The sequence below is a fragment of the Notechis scutatus genome, chromosome 1 (assembly GCF_049901735.1).
Source record: "Notechis scutatus isolate UNSWTSFEM ecotype Mainland chromosome 1, rNotScu1.2, whole genome shotgun sequence".
NCBI classification, from domain to species: Eukaryota; Metazoa; Chordata; class Lepidosauria; order Squamata; family Elapidae; genus Notechis; species Notechis scutatus.
The window spans coordinates 261,155,233-261,168,290 of NC_142009.1; the positions used below are offsets into that span (position 1 = coordinate 261,155,233).

The 13,058-nt window shown below is 40.6% G+C and overlaps 1 protein-coding gene across 2 annotated transcripts in view; it reads left to right on the forward strand.

Annotated features, from left to right (window-relative positions):
* Nucleotides 1-13,058, forward strand: part of LDLRAD3 (low density lipoprotein receptor class A domain containing 3) — a 185,819-nt gene that overhangs the window by 82,511 nt on the left and 90,250 nt on the right. For both annotated transcript variants that reach the window (XM_026664683.2, XM_087951250.1), the window contains exon 3: nucleotides 12,872-12,997. In XM_026664683.2, coding sequence (XP_026520468.1) covers nucleotides 12,872-12,997 — 126 coding nt within the window. The remainder of the gene's footprint in view (nucleotides 1-12,871; nucleotides 12,998-13,058) is intronic.

Here is a 13,058-nt window from a genome sequence, read left to right on the forward strand (position 1 = left end):
TCTTTTTTTTTTTTTTGAAGAGCCTGGGGTTATCCATGGGCCATAAGTTCAGAATCCCTGATCAGCCTCTTAAGAATCCAGGCTTGAAGGCTGGTTAATACAGGTTGTTCTCGACTTACCATCATTCATTTAGTAACTGTTCAAAGTTTTCAACGGTGTTGAATGAATGGTGCTTATAACTGATCCTTGGAGTTCTGCTTGTACTGCCACCCCCATGGCCATGTTATTGTGTTCTGCATGCTTGGCAATTGGTTCATACAACTGGTTCTAGTGCCTCTGATCACAATTTCTGTTTCCATGCAGTTTTATCAATTCAGTTATAATTCTGTTCTTAATTATTATACAAAAGAATAAAAAGGTTTAAAAGTTTCTCATTTGGGGGCAAATTCTTTGGGTTCCAAGCCAAAATTACCATTTCATCCGTATTATCCTTGAAAATCAAATTAATAGGTGAAAATTTTTAAATTCCAGGCAACCCTTAATATGTCTCTGCAGAGACAGAGCTGCTGGATCATTTGACCATAACACCCTTTATGGTATGATTTCTTTACAGACAGGAGGCCAAATTCTGTAATGGGATATGTTAACATTATGGCAAAGAGTGGATGAGTTTTCAGTTGGCACAAAAAAAATATTCCCAGCTCTTGTTTAAACTACTTGTGCTGTTAGGGTGGAATATTTGTAGTTAACAGACGTCTGTTTTTAGCAAGTTAAGGAGATAGAAACAGATGTGAAGCTTAGGGCTAAACCAGACATGACATGCAATCATTTATATTTTTCCCTTTGCTCATTTTTTAACCCCTAGCAGCCTCAGAAAGCCCTGAATATGTGTGGGGGGAAATGGCAGAGTCAAAAGGCTGTTTAAATCTTTCCATCCTTTTTACTTTATTCAAAAGAGAAGACTAGCTTCTTCACCATGCAGAAAAATAATCTGTATTCAGTTCCACACAATCCTGATGAAATGTTTCTTAAAGTCACATATTACCAATTACAGATCCCTTTACTAGATGTCATAGAAACATACTAAAAATTTAATCCTTCAAAAAGTGCTTTTTTGTACATCTGATTTTAATTTACCATATGTACTTACAGATAACCTGAGAAGTTTTTTAATGCCAAAAGACATTCCCTAAATGCAGCAGGCTTATCTAAAAGCATATATGTTAGATTTTTCTCTCTTTTTAAAGCGTACTCATATATTCAGTGGAAATTCACATATAATAAGCCCATCTACATATATGTATACCTTCATATTTTGAACCAAAATAGCATGGAAAATATGCTATCTTCAGGTAACACAATTGTGAAAATTAAACATAAATAAATTTTTGTGGATTGGTTTATTTGCAGATGTCACATTATTCATGGTATTTTGGTTAAAAATCTGAGGGTCGGTTTATTGATGGATAAACTTATACATGAGTATATATGGTGTAGGGGAAAATAACGGGACCCACAGAAAGGTCCTCTTTGCTCAGACTCATGGGCCTTTTTAGGCTGCTTTTGTTTGTAAAAAACTGTTAGGACTTCTGTTTTGAATTTTAATTTTCCTATTGCAAGTTCATTTATGTGGCTCATTTTAGAATATTGCTTCTGTGTCTTCTTGCTAGACATTGATTCATAATATTGTAGTTGTAGAAGAAAAAAGTTAAACTGGAATAAGATGCTATATACCTGAGTTGTTAATCTAGGCAACCATTATTTTTTTGCTGCCAATTAATGCACAGCCAATGTTTGCAGAGGCTTATTTATTTTCTTATTTATTTGATGATCTCCGAATAAATGTACAAAACAAAAATGGATGTCTTTTTGTAGGAATTGTGCTGAGAGTTAACATTATGAAATATATTTAAATTAGTAAATATTATAGAATTTTGTAAATGGCAGTACTTGGATTGGAAAAGAAAACTACCAAAGTACTAGGATTATATGCTAGACTGGGGACTATTTAAAAAAAACATCAAAGAAGAAGGCATTAACAAATTGTTCTCATCCTGTTGCCTGCTCCATTTAGTCTAAAAGACAAGTTTTTTGTAAGGTGCTTTACAGTACCTAGATCATAAGTATCTGAAGGACCAAGATATATCAAGAACCTTATGCTTATTTCACAGGAAATATTTATCAACAGCAAATGTTCCAGTAAGGTTGCTGGAATTATTTTTGGACAGCCGTGTAGAGAAAACAATAAGATATATTCTGTTACCCTGATGCAACTTGGATAACAAAATCATTCCACAAATGGCTGTTGCTAAATATATAAAATTTAATTAAGCTGTGATCCATCAAGGCATCAGTTATCTTTCCAGCTAAGAGTGATGCCTATAATGGAACTTAACCTTGTTTTGTGTGGTACTTAAGGAGGTACATCCTCAGGCCATATTTTGACGTAATTCCAATATATTTAATGAAAGTTTTTCTAGTTTGATGCTATGTAATATTTTGAATTCAGCTTCCATTATTTCGGCTAATATTACCTTTGAAATTATGGGAGTTGATATCCAATGATCTGGAGCAGTGGTGGGATTCAATTTTTTTTACTACCAGTTCTGTGGGGTGGCTTAGTGGGTGTGGCTTGGTGGGTGTGTCAGGGAAGGATACTGTAAAATCTTCATTCCCATGCCACTCCCGGGGAAGATTACTGCAAAATCCCATTCCCTCCCCACCCCACTAACCTGCTTTCCAGATCTGTTCTCCTGTGCAGGGCAACAAAAGAAGATCCAGCCAATCAGCTGGGACTCGGGAGGCAGAGAATAGATGGGGGCGTGGCCAGTCAGAGGTGGTATTTGCCGGTTCTCCGAACTACTCAAAATTTCCTTTACCGGTTCTCCAGAACTGGTCAGAACCTGCTGAATACCACCTCTGATCTGAGGGCATCTGATCGAGGAAACAGTTAATAGTACAAAGTAATTGTCTTCCACTGATGATTTCTCACTCAGTGTTTGCTCTTAACACATGTCTTAGGAAACTGCTAGAGTTGCTAATATATTTTGGAGAATAAAATACCCAGTACATCTATACTATTTAGCAAGAAGATTCTTTTAGCTTAGAATTCTTGATTTTTAGATGAATGCATTTTTTAATTCAAATAAACCTATAATAATACTTGCATTAGGATATGCACTTGAAAGAAACCTTACATTTTAATAGCTTGTTGCTGGAAAACTATGTATAATAGTGTAACCTTAAAAATAAATACTTCTTTTATCTGAACTGAAATTTAATTATAGGTTCCATTGCCCACCAAGTTAGCGATGTAAGGTTAATATATTAGAAGAAAAACAACTTATTATGAGGAAATTTTGCCAAACAGGAAACAGCTTGCATAAGTGCACATAAAATAAATCACAGGTAGAAAAAGTTGTTTTATCATTATATTGAAGAATTTGTTCATGATTTAAAAAATGATTTTAATGTTTACTGGATGAAGGAAAGCAAGATTTCAAATGCTGCTTCTCTGTTTTTCCCAACATTCATCTATGGTGAAGTGAAGCTTGCCCTTCCCTTTTTTCTTTATATTTTCTCTCTTAATTTGTGTGAATTATACAAAATAAAATAAAATGTAACAAACACCAAAAAACAAAAAAGAACATGGTGAAATATCAAAGCAAATTGACTTTTAAATACAGTAAACTTTGCCCACACAAAATAATATTGATAGGTCTTTCCTTTGTTTAAGTAAATAAGTTCAAAGAGAGATTCTTGAAAATCCAACTTTCAATGTAAATGCAATAATTTTGAATGCCATATTTAATCCAATTAATAAACATAAAAATTCATAAAACATTACCAAGGGATCTTCTAGTAATTTAATCTGCACCCTATCAAAAGCCATTTCTGTATCCAAAGAAACCAGGTGCGATTTAAAATATTTTTCTGAATCACTAATTTATGCATACCTGGACAAGAAGCTTAGAAGATTTATTAATCATGATTACTATATCACTGGTAGATTTTGAAATGCAACTAAGCATGTTTATTCTGCTCATTATTTTAAATAAAAAACTCTTAGGTGAGGGAGCATGAGTTTCTGATTTAAAAAAGCAACTTTAGAATTTAAGTTACCAATACTCATTTTAGCAAAAATGTGCCTCTATTTGAAAGGCTACAACTATATTCCACATTCCAATTCTAATTCCAAAGACTCCAAAGGTGAGATGAGCTTGCATGCAAAAAAGATTCCATGTATAAAAAATAAATCAAACTTTCTATTCAGATGATCCTGCTGATTGGGATAACTGTTTAAAAAAAAGCATAGATCAGAAATTTGACTTCAACAGGCCTTTGTATTGATTAGTACCAAAATCAATTTAATAAACATATTTAATTTCCAATTTGTACTAACTATAATGAAAACATCCCATGTATGAATATTTCCATAAATACCAGTAAATACTGGCCTTCCCTGACATTATAGGCTTATATTCATACATCATCATTCATACATATATGAATACAGGGGTGGGATACGACAGGGTTAACTACCGGTTCGGGATTTATGAGCTTCCATGCCCTCTGGGAGCCGCGCGCCTATTAATCGTCATTAGCACGCTGCTACCAAGAAGCAGCCTTTGAAACAGCCCTCTTTTCTTGTTTTTTTTAACTGTAGCTGTGCCTCGTTCAGCAGCTGAAGTTGAAAAATCAGGAAATAAAGATCAGGTAAGAGCCCGGGTGGGCAAAAACATCAACAGACATAGAACCGGTTCTATGTCTGTTGATGTTTTTGCCCACCCGCCCACTGCTCTTCAGAGCTACAGATTCTACAGAGGTGGACAGAACCGGTAGAAACCCACCCTGTATGAATATAAGGTGCAGGAAGGAATTATGTGCACCTCTATAACTTTAATAAGTAAAGTATTGTTTATAGCAAACCTCCTTCCCAGGCAGAAGGAAATCAACAAGTAGCAGATGACCTGAATATGTTTTACTGCAGGTTTGAAAGGAAACTACAGCCACCTATCTGCACAACCCCCATCTCAAACACACCAACGACAGCCAAGCCTCCTACAACTGACCTCAACCTATAGGGTTCACAACCTTTGGTGATCACTGAAAAAGAAGTGCAAGATCTATTCTTCTTCTTCTTTTTCTTCAGCGTTTGTCTCGCGCTCTGGCGAGGTCCGCTAATGTCCTTGAGTACTGCTTCCACGCCTCTCTGTCTGCCACGTATGTCGGGTCTGCCTTCGCGATCTCTAGATCGGCCTTGATCGTGTCCATCCAGCGTTGCTTAGGTCTACCACGCGGTCTCGCTCCTCCGACAATCACCTTCATCACAGATTTGATGATGGATTCTTCCTTGGCGCGACTCACATGGCCGAACCATCGTAGCGGGACTGCCTCATGACCGTGGGGATGGGCACGACGTTGAACCGTCTGCGCACTTCTTCATTCCTGACGCGATCGAGTAGGGTGAGGCCTACCGACCATCGGAGCATTCGCATCTCCATTGTCTGGAGTCTGCTTTCGACTTCTTTGGTCGTCGGCCAGCACTCTGCACCGTATATGGCCACGGGCGCACCACAGAGTTATAGATTTTCGCCTTCAGGCGCATCGGCATCTTCTTGTCACAGAGGACGCCCGTGACGGACTTCCATTGCCCCACACTGCGTTGATCCTGGCTGCCACCTCAGTTTGTAGTAGGCCTTCTTCCCAAGAGTAGTTCCCAGGTACTTGAAGGTGGAGGCGCGCGGTAGCTCCTGCCCGTTCACGTGGATGGAACCTGTCGTTTAGTTGTCAGTGGTCAGGTATTTGGACTTCTTTAGGTTCAACCGGGCCCGAACTGCTCGAGGCGGTCGTGCCACTGTTGGACTAGGTGCTCAAGTTCAGCCTTGCGCAGGTTGGCCAGGAACACATCATCGGGTAGAGCAGCGTCCATGGGGCGGGCGTGTGCAGGTCGTGTGTAATTGTGTCCATCACCAGAATGAACAGCAGTGGTGAGAGAGCAGAGCCCTGGTGTACGCCGGACGGTGATATTGAACTCCTCTGATATCCCAGCTGCCGCTTTTACGGCTTTTGTGACATCTGTATAGGAGTTGGACCCATTGTGCGAGTAGCTCGGGCACGCCGTGATCTCGCAGTGCGTACCAGATGAGATCGTGCGGGACTCGGTCGAAGGCCTTTTCCAAGTCCAAGAAGGCGGTGTGGAGCGGGATTTTCTTCTCTCTGTGAGCCTCCATCAGCATCCGCACACCGAAGATGGCATCGGTGGTGCCGCAGTTCGTGATGAATCCGGCCTGGTTGACGCTGATGTCGACGATGTCCCGAATGCGCTTATCGAGGACGCGTTCAAGATCTTCATAGTGTGTGACAGTAACCTGACCGGTCTGTAGTTGGAGCAGTCCGCTGGGCTGCCCTTTCCCTTCCAGATCGGAACAGTGGTACTGCGGTACCAGTCGTGTGGCACTATTCCCGTGGAGACGATGTTGTTGAACAGCTCGCACAGCCACAATGCCGAGCCCGGTAGTGCCTTTTTCCAGAAGTCGGCAGGGATGTCGTCTGGTCCTGTTGCCTTACCGTTTTTCATGGCCTTGATGGCGTCGGTGACCTCGCTGGCGTGAATGCCTGAGACTGGGCCTTCGACGGGGTCACCTCGCGGGGTTCGTGGGTGTGGGAACTCCTCGGTGGAGATCTTCTCGAAGTATTGCCGCCACCTCTCGGCAGCGTCTCTGGGGTTGACGATCAAATTTCCCCTTTCGTCGTTGATCCCATGAAACTGGTCAATGTCCAGGGTCTTCCTGTGTCTGCTTTTGGCTAGGCGGTAGATCTCATTCTCGCCTTCTCGCGTGTTCAGCTTCTCGTAGATGTCGTCGTAGTGGGAGCTTCTGGCTGTCGCTACTGCTTTCTTGGCTGCCTTTTTGGCCGCCTTGTACTCGCAGAGCTTCTCGCTGGTCTTGTCCTGAAGAAAGGCCTTGTAGAGCCGTTTCTTCAGGTGCACGGCATCTTGTACTTCCGGTGTCCAGAGCCATGTATCTCGTTCGATGCGTCTCCGTCCTGGCTTGGTACAACCAAGCTGTTGGCAGCCGGCAGTGTGAACAGTGCTCTTCAGCATGGACCACGCTTCCTGTGGCCCGTCGACCATCTGCAGGAACTGCTCCGGTTTGATGAGGGGTCCCGCCATCTTCTTCTGGTTCCACCACTTGATTCGTGGCTGGTCTGCATTCTTTTGTCAATCTTGGTCTTGGGCTTGCTGATCCTGATCTTCGCCATCAGCGGCCTGTGCTGACTGCTCGATTGACGGGTACACCTTGGCGTTGAGCACGTTTTTAGCGGCTCTTCGTCGTACGATGATGTAGTCGATCTGTGTGTGGTGGTTCCCATTTCTGCTATGGTAGGTGAGGAGTTGGGGTTCTCGCCTAATGAAGCAGGTGTTCGTGATGGTCATATCATGGGAGTCGGCAAAGTCCAGGATCCTCTGGCCATTCTCATTCATATCGCCTGTGCCGTGCCCACCGTGGCACTGGTGTCCGTTTTTGTCCCGCCCTACATGACCATTCAGGTCGCCAGAGATGATGATGTCGTCTTCATATGGGATCTGCCTGAGTTGGATGTCGAGCAGTTCCCAGAAGGTATCCTTCTCCTCCTCGTGACATCCGGTCTGAGGGGCGTGGCGGACAAGATGTGTAGGCGCTGCCTCTCGGTCCTCGACGATTATCATCAGTCGTTCTGTGAGGCGCTTAACTTCTGCAACGGAGCTTTGCCAGCTGGGACTGACAACCACAGCTACACCGCCGCGGTTTTCCTTACAGCTGGTGTATATGATCTTATAGCCGTCTATAGTCGTAGCCTTGTTGCCCTTCCAGCGAGTTTCCTGGAGGCAGCAGATGTCCAGCTTCCTGTCCCGCATGGCCCTGGCGATCTCGGTCGGCGTCCAGTCAGCGAATCCACGTTCCAGGTGGCCACCTTGAGCGTCTGGCAATCCTCTGTTCCCCGCTTGCGATTTTTCACACGGATCGGGTAGTCTCCATGCGCGTCAGACCCGGACGCGGCCGTCATAGCTTTCTCACACGGTGCAAGTGCGCTGTGCTTTCCGCGTGGACCATTTCGTTGATTTTTGACGCAGGCCAATGGTCTCCTGCGCCCGTCGGTTCCCAAGCGGTAGCATTGGGCGTGTGTTCAGTAGTGGACGTTTCCACCATGTTGATGCGGCATTTGAGTACTCCAGCCGGCCTGTCGCGTGGGTCTGTCGTCGGAGGGTCTGCTCTCAGTTACGGTCAGCGTTTAACGGCTTCGCGCATCCAGGGGACACCACTTGGAGGTGGCAGACCGCTCGTCCCCCAAGTGCAAGATCTATTAGACAGACAAAAGCCAGGAAAAGCACCAGGGCCAGACAAGATAACTCCTTGCTTAAAAGTCTGTGCTGACCAATTGGCCCTCATCTTCACCCAAATCTTCAATAAATCTTTAGAGATGTGCTATGTTCCTTCTTGCTTCAAATGTTTTACTATCATCCCAGTACCAAAGAAGCCCTCCATCAGGGAACTGAATGACCACAGATCAGTTGCTCTAACATTGGTAGTTATGAAAATCTTTGAAAGGTTAGTGCTGTCCCACCTGAAAATCAACACAGATCCACTGTTAGATCCCATGCAGTTTGCATATAGAGCAAATAGATCGATAGATGATGCTGTTAATACGGCTCTGCATTACATCCTACAATACCTTGAATCTCCAAATACCTACGAAATGGTCCTCTTTGTAGACTGCAGTTCTGCATTCAATACCATCATTCCAGACATTCTTCTAACTAAACTAAACCAGCTAGCGGTACCTGAACACACTTGTAAGTGGATCATAAGCTTCCTAACAGAGAGGGAGCAGCAGGTGAAGCTAAACAGAATCACATCTGATACATGTACAATTAGCACAGCCCCACTCCCCAAGGCTGTGTGCTTTCTTCACTTCAATCAATACAGTTATATCAATAACTGTATCTCAGATGATCCATGTGTTAAAATACTGAAGTTTGCAGATGACACAACAGTGATTGGTCTTATTCGAGACAACGATGACAACGAGACAGGAGGTTGTACAACTTGCCTCATGGTGTAACTGGAACAATCTGGAAAGAACACACTCAAAACCATAGAAATGGTGGTAGACTTCAGAAGAAACCCTCCCATACTACAACCTCTTACAATACTAGACAACAATACTAGACAACACAGTATCAACAGTAGAGACCTTCAAATTTCTAGGTTCTATTATATCACATGACCTAAAATGGACACCTAACATCAAAAACTTCAACAAAAAAGCACAACAAAGAAGGTTCTTTCTGCGCCAACTCAGAAAGCTCAAACTGCCCAAGGAGCTGCTGATACAGTTCTACAGAGGAATTATTGGGTCTATCATCTGTACCTCTATGGTTTGGTTCTGCAGCCCAACACGACAGACACAGACTTCAGAGGATAATTGGGACTGCAGAAAAAACATTTACTACCAACCTGCCTTCCATCAAGGACCTGTATACTGCACAAGTCAAAAAGAGGGCTGTGAAAATATTTACACATCCCGGACATAAACTGTTTCAACTCCTTCCCTCAAAACGATGCTATAGAGCACTGCACATCAGAACAACTAGACACAAGAACAGTTTTTTCCCAAACGCCATCACTCTGCTAAACAAATAATTCCCTCAACACTGTTCAACTATTAATAAAGTATACACTACTATTACTATTAATCTTCTCATCACTCCTTATCACCCATCCCCTCCCACTTGGACTGTATGGCTGTAACTTTGTCGCTTGTATCCTTACGATTTATATTGACTGCTTCCTAGTATGATTTGATTGCTTATTGTACCCTATAACTATTATTAAGTGTACCTCAGCCATTTTTAACATAAATATTTCTCCTCGTGTAAAAACTTTTGGTTCCTGTCTCAACACCTTTATCCCTTACTTTCTTCTTACAAGCTTACTCATGTATAAATAATTTATCCCATGAAGTGTGAAATCCTGCTCCCTATTTCTGAAGCAAGCAGCAAATATATTTATTGCTCCTGAGATTTATAATAATCTAACAATAATAAACTTTCTCTTCCCAATATTGCTTTGCATATGTACTTTGGTTGTTTCTGAAAAGTAGGATGGATAGTTCCTAGGAGAGATTTATGTTTGAATTCTATATTTGAGAAATGAACCTATTAAGAAGAGGGATAATATATGAATAGAGCCTTGGAAAGTTTGTCAGCTCTTGGAACAATGATTTGTTTAAAACCCTGCTGACACTAAGAGTCAGTACCTAGACACACACACACACACACACACACAAAGACTGCAGCAAAGCTCAGTATAGCAGACATGTTCTTATTCATAATTCTGCTTTCTTATTATTTGGAAAAGGCTTTTAAATGTGTTTTCTTTAAGGACTTTTCACTACAAGTAAAATGTTGATAGCTTATTTTTCATCTCTCTAAAGCTGTCCTTGGACCCTCCTCCCTAAATTTTGATACATTACTTGGTATTTAGTGGCACTTGGGTGATACCTTTTTGATGTTCTAAGACTCAGTTAATGCACTATAATAGGTGTCTATAAAGGAATTGTACTAATGTTTTGGTTTTGGATTTTTGTTTCTTCATTTTGTTAAGTCAACGATTTGCTCTGTCTTCTGTTTCATAGCATCTTTTATATAATGAAGTACTTGTTCATATGCAATTCTGTACTATTTTACAGAGCAGAATTCAACTTTATGATTACTTAAGTTCTCCTTGGCTCTCCCATAATATTTTAGTGGCAAAACTGCTAACCTATGATGAATGCTGAAACAGAAAAAAATACTGCGTACCTGAAACTTGGTTTAGCAAAAAATATACTTTCTCTCCCCTACAAACCCTAAAGAAATAACTCAGCTTCACCTGTGTGCATAATGTCACCATATCCTCTTGTATATAAAAATGTACAAAGTTGCATAGGGTACTGGGCAAAGGCCATGCCCAATAAATAAAAATTTGAATAGATGAGTGTTTGGACAGATAAGGAATTTAAAATCTTCCACACAATTATATCCTAAAACCTCTAATCTGAGGACTGAATCTTGTTTAAAATATAATACCATGAGAGAGTTCAGCATTGCAAAGTGAAGGTTTGATACTGAATGTTTAGTCCTGAGGTCATAAAATCATAGTCATTAACTTTATAGAATCCCATAGGGATAGATTGAATGAAGGTATTGGTGTATGAAATAGAATCACTCCCAAATATTAATTACCTTGGGCATCATTGGCATGAGAAAACCATTTACCAATGTAATACCCTCTGGATCTTCTGCAGTATTTAGTGCCAAACTGGCTCTCTGATTATGAGAGTTTAAGTATGCGCATATACAATTTCTAACCTTTGTATACTTACAATGGAAATCTCAGTTATTCAATTACATCCAACTTATCTAAGTGGATTAATATCCAATAGTGAGTTTGTGCTAAAAAGAGCCAGTCAAAAAACCTAAAAGCTCTGCAAAACAAATCTTGATTCAGAAGCTTAGAGAAATATATGAGTTTGAAACACTATGGAATGATAACAAGCAATAAAACATTAGCATATTGTTTTTTTAGAGAATTCATCTTCCAGGAAATATGCATTGTTTATAGTGATTCATTAATGTGTCTTGTTCAAGGAACAGTAAATTTGTGAATTGGTCTGTGCAAATGTTATCTTTGAATTACTCTGTTAATCAGAAGTCTAAAAATATCGTAGAAAATGAATGTTGCAATGAAGAATTGTAAATATTGTTGTTTTGTATGCAAAAGCAAAATGAACAAAATGTAAGTGTATTTATGGCTAGACAGAAATGGGATTTATTAAAATCTCTCTCTCCTCGCCCCCTCTCACACACATACCACAATGTGATAGAAAGAGAGGCATTTGAAATTTGAGTGGCCAGTGGGTTTTTTTCTTTTGCTGACTGGATATGTAGCTAAGAGAAGATCCATTTTTTCTTGGAGGTATAGAGCTGGCAAAGATTCCTACGCAGTTGCCAGAGGATCTTCTCTTAGCTGTGTAATTCACAAAAAGGTTGGCTTCTCCTCATACTTACTGGAAAACAGTACCAAGTGTGAAGATCAGAATGCTTATGGCCTGCTAATAACTAGTTCATATATTAATGCTAGTAATGCACGAATGCTTAGTTTCTATGGACTAAAAATGTTGTAAGATCTTAAATAATAAGATACAAACATTCTTACAGTTGTTTGCTTGCAGATGTCTCATTACCCAATTAGGTAACATCATCAGTGCTACTGATTGTGGGGTAACTAGACACTGTGAGCATTCTAAATCAAACTAAATCCAAAAAATCTAGGGACTTCCTATAAACTTGGCATTCAGTTGATACAAATCATCTGATCAACAATCAGCTGATACTTGGCTAATAAATCAGCCATCAATAAGTACACAAAGATAAACCATATGTATACCCCATTCAAGAGACAATAGATGTGCTAAGAAGAAAACAAAAAGACCATTATACATGTCTTAGAAGCAGGAATTAACACCAGACAAAAAACAGGCAGAAATCAATACCCTAGTCAAGGAACTACTAAGGAAAAACCCCACTCAACACTGGCAGGACAAACTACTAAATATCAATCACACTTATTTGCATTGATGATGTCACTTAATTGGGTAATTAAATGTCTGCAAGCAAACAACCAAGTTCAGAGTGTACCAAAGACTCCACAGTGACAATGACAATTGTTTTCAAAACTGTACATCACCGGTCAACCAAGCAGAAATAAAGATTACATCAAGCTCTTGGCCAGGTTGTAAAATATTTCTATCAAGCTTTGTCAGGTAGACAAATCTGAGAGTTTTGTAACTTATTTTTGAACATATTTGTTTTATAATCATAAAGCTTTCATTTCTTCTTCCCCAGCAAAAGCAAAATCTAAATGTGGGTCCACCTTCTTCCCATGTTCCAGTGGGATTCATTGTATCATTGGCCGTTTCCGATGCAATGGTTTTGAGGATTGTCCTGATGGCAGTGATGAAGAAAATTGTAGTAAGTATCTACTACTTAAAGGAGCAAGTTGCATCATCTGTGCCAGAAGGCTATATCTTAA